The sequence below is a fragment of the Myzus persicae genome, unplaced genomic scaffold, assembly GCF_001856785.1.
Source record: "Myzus persicae strain clone G006 unplaced genomic scaffold, MPER_G0061.0, whole genome shotgun sequence".
NCBI classification, from domain to species: Eukaryota; Metazoa; Arthropoda; class Insecta; order Hemiptera; family Aphididae; genus Myzus; species Myzus persicae.
In genome coordinates this window covers 101,641-107,814 of record NW_019103592.1, presented here as the reverse complement: position 1 = coordinate 107,814, position 6,174 = coordinate 101,641, and the positions used below count along the sequence as shown (strand labels likewise).

Genomic DNA, 6,174 nt, shown 5'->3' with positions numbered 1-6,174 from the left:
TTCTGTGGTCTATATATAGTACACACAAACATAAGGTTCGTTAAATTTTAAAAGTTCGTAGTGTTATGAGCATGTAGACGGCATATTATAATGTAAATTAACGGCCTTAGGCCAATTCTATACTTTACATACACGCACATGCACACGCACACACACACACGTGCGGAAGAATCACAATATCGTAAAAGTTTTTTCCCCTTATATTCCGCGTGCTCCGTTTCCTGTAGCAGACTATTATATATTATTATTATATCTACCGTCTCTGAGATCTATACGGCAGCTCACAAGTGTTTAACGCGTGTTGTACAATATTATTTTTACCACATTGATGGACGTGGCGCATATAAAATAAAATCTTCTGCTCCGGCCTATATTGTGCCATGCGCGCGTACATACCATCCATTATTATCTAAACATAGCAATATATATAAAATATAAACGGCCCTATATCGCTTGTATAGGTGGTAGTTTGCACTCGTCCGTCGAACTCGCAACGAAGTATAGAAATAGATTGTTTTTCGGCGAGATTTTTTGTTTCTCGACAAGTCCCGAATCGACACAATCCACGGCGAGCACTGCTAATATACCCTCCTCGACGGTCACTGCAACCGACGCAGTACACACGACCGCAACGTTACGCCGCAACAACTGCAATTTTATAATATTGATACACAGGTTGCAGGTCACCCATAATCCATAATAATTTAATATACCGTACGTTAAAATAACGCATGATTTAAAAAGTTTGTCGCGATGATCACTGCCGCCACCGTAGGATTTATCGTCGGATTTTTATTGAAGACCTCGGTCGCGGCCCAACTGCAGAACGTCTCGTTTCTGAACGGACTTCCGGAAAACTTCACGTCGGATGGCGCCATCGACGTGCAGTACACGTCTTGCAAAGTCATCACCGACCGTATCGTCGCCACCGCCGAGGGAAAGTTTTCCCGTTTTTGTCACGGAATTTGCAACATAAGTATGATATATGAGCATCCACAATTGTTACCATACTGCACAATACACGTCGAGACCGATTCATTATTGTATTATAGCTTATATTTATTTTTATAATACGATTTATTTACGAGAAAGTCGAGACAAAAATACGGCTATTATTATTATTTTACCTTATCTGCTAAAATAACATTCACTATATATACTTCGCAACATTACTGCAGCCTGCAGGGTTAAAACGTAGCGAAAAATAACATTATATGGGTAGGTATCATATTATTGTAGAAGCTGAGCACGTATAATTAAAATAGTAATTACTGTAATCTAACCGTCGAGCGATGTTTGACGTTGAAGATAATGAAAATAAACGTACGGATATTTTTCTCGCGTCAGCTCAATCTGTGTTTTATATAGTATAAAAAACGATTCTCTTACTTGTAGTCTAAACACTCAAAACTGTATTTAAATACATTTAATTATTCTCTTTCGACATTCAACGGAAAACATATAATGTGTGGTTAATTTAATTTTAAAAAGTAAGTTCCTCTACCACATTACATATCTACCTAATATTGTACTTTAAAATGCAGGCTGACCTTCACTTGAAAAATGTTCTATTTGATTAGTTTATTAATATTCTTTTATATTTAATAGCATAAAAACAGTTTTATATTTTTAATAGTATGTGTAGCTCAACAATTGTTTCGCAATTTGTTATAGCTTTTAATTGTATATGTACTTTTATATAGATTTATTTTATGTGAAAATAAGTACGATGAAAGTTTTTGCGTGCGCCGTAATAATTATAATACATATTATAGGAATACTGTAACATAACATTTGTAACTAACGATTAAAGTTTATTGCTGATAGATGTATTATTATTTCAATTATAATTTTCAGACGAGACAAACGCAAGGCTGCACCGCATCGAAACGTTGTTAACAGCAGATGCGGAAAATATAAAACAACGATTGTTTTATATGGAACGTATTTTGTCGAAAGGACAAATCATAAGGTGCATTAAAGAGTATTAAACATAAAAAAAAATACAATGATGTAAAGGTACAATTATTTGTCATATTGTATAAGTCTTTAAGAAGGCGGCCGACAGTATTGAAAAATAGTCTCTCTCTCATCATGTCGACGTAAACTAATAATATTGAATTATAATTTAAAAAATCTATGTTATATAAACTACAAACTCGTATTTTTACCAGCAACACACGACATCAATTTTTTCCATTGTTTTTTATGCATTTGTACAGCCCTTTTTTTTCAATATGATAATTAGGAGTCACTGTATCGGTTTAATTGTTCAATGCATGTTTAGAGATGTTAAATATACTCATAAAAAAAATATAGTAAATTTACTAAAAAATTGGTAGTAATCTTTTTGAACATCAAATAATAATTTTTTTTTATCATCCATAATTTTAATTTTAATTTTTATTAAATATTTGAGGCCATATAATGCTCCCTTATGGCTTTCCTTACCAAACCATGGGGGGGGGGGGGAGATTTTACGCATACACCCAATCTAATAACATACTATATAATTTCAGTAAAACCGGTGACAGTGACGCGGTGGACACCGGGAGACTCCGGGAGATCGGCACGTACAACGGTACAGTGTCCAGCACCGAGGATGGCTCCACAGCCGCCGGTGGTCGGCCACGGGTCCCGACCACCACGTTTGTCTACTACTGGCGTGTTGACGCGTTCTGGCGGCTGTCGTTCACCACGGACGGCCTGGCCCGCAGTCCGCCGTTTTACGTGTCGCCCCGCAGCTACCGGATTTCACTGACCGTCCACTCAGACGTGAAGGCCCGAATCGTCCGCGTGGCCGCCGTTTCGGCAGCTGGTGAGTACGACGCTCAGCTCAGGTGGCCGTTCACGCACCGGCTCCGGCTCAGCGTGCTCGACCAGACAGACGTCGGGCCCGAGGACATCGTGTCCCGCGTCTGGGACGACGTCCGGTGCGGCGCCGTACCACCACCGACGCCGCCGACGCAGCACCAGAATCCTCAGAACTACCGCCAGAACCAGCTGGCCACGGAAGTTTTCTGCGCGTCTATGGAGTTCCGGCATGACGTGCTGACCTACAGGCGTTACGCGGCCAATGACGCGCTCGTCGTCAAGCTGACGGTGTTCTTGCAGTAGTAGTCGTGGAAGTCTGATTTGTACGATTCGTGTTACACCCCCTAGCTCCCCACAGCCATCATAACTTTTTTCCGTTTAATTTTTTTCGACTTCGATCGGCTTGACAGTTTCACACTACAGATACTTTTTTTTTCGATTTTGCAGTTTATGCACCTTATTATATTATTCATCAATATTATACCCTTTTTATTCGCGTAGGTAGCTATATTATATCCTTTATTGCGCCTACATTATAGCACGCATCGACTCAATCGAAGTGCTCATATAGCTACAGCGCTGTATAGGAAAAGTTTGATCTTCCCACCTAGTTTTAGGATTCTAATATTACATTTCTTTATTTCTGATTACTGCTATACCTACTGCATGGTTTAATAATTCGATTCAATTATACTTTCTACTCATTGTTGTCAGTTATTATATCATTATCATATGAAAATAAAATTACGATCAAACACTCATGGTCGGCCCATATTTTGAGCGACCCACTGAGATTTTCTCGGTTGCTCGACTGCACAATCCGGGCTTGCACAACTAGGAAGTTGTATCGTGTAGTGTGCTTTTTATGGTATTCTGATTGGCAGTTACAATCGTGGTGTAATTTACTAACCACATGATCTATCGGGAACTTTCCACAGTTGGGCCAAGCTCGACCATATTGGACACGTCATGACCGCAGACCAGATCCAGGCCGAGCAATAGTGGCAAGATGATAATTTTGTGACCTTATTCTCAAAAATGTATCAAATGTCGGGCTCCTCCAATCATTCGATATATGTTGTGTCCCTGGTAGGTTCCACCTTGCTAGGCCCTTGTCCAGCTCTACTGCAGACTTTCACTTCGGTTCGTCAAATAAATTGGTTATTTCCCAATATACCTACGGCTCACCGCAGTTTCGTGTACTACCTAACTATAAGTACGTACCTACATGTATTGCGTGCGATCTAAGTGGTCTGTGATCCACTAATAATAGTAGGCTATACCTATCCTGGGTATCCGAGCATCATTATAATTATCGTATAATTTATTATTTTAAACCACTTACAAGTTACAACCACCTACCCTACCGACATTTTATCTTTAAACATCTCAGTGATACACATTTAGTCTTGACATTTCCTGTAGTGTTATTATATTATATTTGTGTAGTTAGGTAACAATAGACTAGTTAGTCTAGTGTTGTTTGTGGTGTACCTATTATTGAGAGTTACTCTGACTATAGTACCTATTATAGAATGTAAACTATATTTCCATAAACTTTTTAAAACGCTTGTAAACAATAATATGTTAAGTATACTATTTCTTAACCGAAGAATCTATAGGTACATTAAACAGTTATATATTATAATTATATTCATTTTTTTAACAATAAAATCATAATAGTGTCGTCTTCGTGGCAAACTCTCTTAAGTAATTGTTATCAAATTGTATAGAAGAATCGAAAAATCGTGGTAGGCTAAAATATTTAAATAATATTTACGTGTGTAATAAATATTACGTTTGTTGATCGAGATACGAGGTTTCATATTTTGTATTTTATCATATGAAAAACTGTCAAATGATACTATACTGTCATAATATCAAAATGTGTAAAAAAACACCTAGTGTATCAACTTAAAAAAAAATGTTTATTTTTTGACTTCCGAGGTTTTGTCGCTATAAGTCGATGATAATATACTTTAAATTATTTTATTTTTACTTTAATAATCATTTATTTTACGTAAAATCACTTATAAGCTTTTAAAATGTATATTATATTATACCATATATTACCCATACTTTTATTATGATAACGGTAGACTGAATATTGGGAGATAGCCAATTAATAAACACTACAACACGTATATAGTAATATACTAATATGGTATACATTAAGTATATATTATATTTGTACGATCACAGAAATTAGTAAATATTATACTACACGTTCTATGGCGGTACGATTTCTATATGCGTCCACACGAAACGCCCAGTAGAATGTACTGCTATACACTCACCAGAATTGTTTAGAAAAAAGTGACTCTTTAATCTTTATTGACTTTCTTATTGTAGTGTATTAAATAGAAGACTACCCACGATTTCGGGCCATGTAATATTATAATAATTATCAAGGGCTTTTTAAAAAAATTTTTTTTCGGTTCACAACCTGCTATCATACATGTATTACTTATTATTATTGCAATAAAAAAAAACAATGTTATTATCTACAAACATTTTGCATTTTCGCATGGACTATATCTAATTTAGTGTCTATTACATTCAGAGTTTCTTGTATTTCATTATAATATGCGTCTTGAACGATCATTATATTTTGTTTTTACTAATTCCTATTTTCGATACGGGGGCTAGAAGTCTTCTGTAGAAGAAAATCGAGGAATAAAGCACGTACTCACCGTTGTATTTGACATACATAATATACTTCGGGACGAATCTTGATACAATAAATAAGGCACGAACCAGCCCTTATTTAAGATCGCTGCCGGGCAAATTGAGCGCGTTGGACACGGAGTTGACATTTCCATCTAATGATTGTGACATTTAGACTATTCCGTAACTGCTGATGTTCTATACTGTATTTACATTGATGTACCAATATCAATATAATATTATATAAGACTATAATATTAATGAATTGACTTGACGGCACAGTTATAATATAGAAAAACAAAAAAATAAAAAAAACATATATTAATACAAAACATCCAGATAATTTTCACCAAAGCTTCAAATTACTTACAACTTATTGGTGTACATTTTAATGAATTAAAAATATATTACATTTATTAAAATTATTTTTTTGTTGCATACCAACGCATTTTTTTTTTTTTTGGAAAACCTCGACAATATCTATCCGACTACCTTTAAAGTTTAATTTAAACAAATTTCTGGAGGGTATAACGTAGCCAAGAGATATATTTTCCTGTAAGTATATTCTTATTTCCGAGGCCTCTCTCTGTAGCTGCATTGTTACCAATATAGTTCTGATTATCCACCCTTCAACGCTATTAAATGCGAGTACATTTGTTTGTGGTGAATACGATACCACTTAGCAAACTATCT

General features: G+C 35.8%; 1 protein-coding gene across 1 annotated transcript; it reads left to right on the top strand.

The window, feature by feature from the left end:
- Nucleotides 1–279: 279 nt before the first annotated feature.
- On the top strand, nucleotides 280–5,775 carry LOC111034814. The gene is made up of 3 exons (XM_022316195.1): nucleotides 280–976; nucleotides 1,858–1,972; nucleotides 2,520–5,775. Exons 1-3 carry the CDS (start codon nucleotides 754–756, stop codon nucleotides 3,115–3,117), a joined length of 936 nt encoding a protein of 311 aa, XP_022171887.1. The 5' UTR covers nucleotides 280–753; the 3' UTR covers nucleotides 3,118–5,775.
- Nucleotides 5,776–6,174: the final 399 nt, after the last annotated feature.

Bases quoted from the DNA above. Each gene is read 5' to 3' on its own strand.
- LOC111034814 (XM_022316195.1), top strand. From the start codon at position 754: ATGATCACTGCCGCCACCGTAGGATTTATCGTCGGATTTTTATTGAAG. The intron at 977-1,857 runs GTATGATATATG...TATAATTTTCAG, and splicing joins TCACGGAATTTGCAACATAA to ACGAGACAAACGCAAGGCTG. The intron at 1,973-2,519 runs GTGCATTAAAGA...ATATAATTTCAG, and splicing joins TCGAAAGGACAAATCATAAG to TAAAACCGGTGACAGTGACG.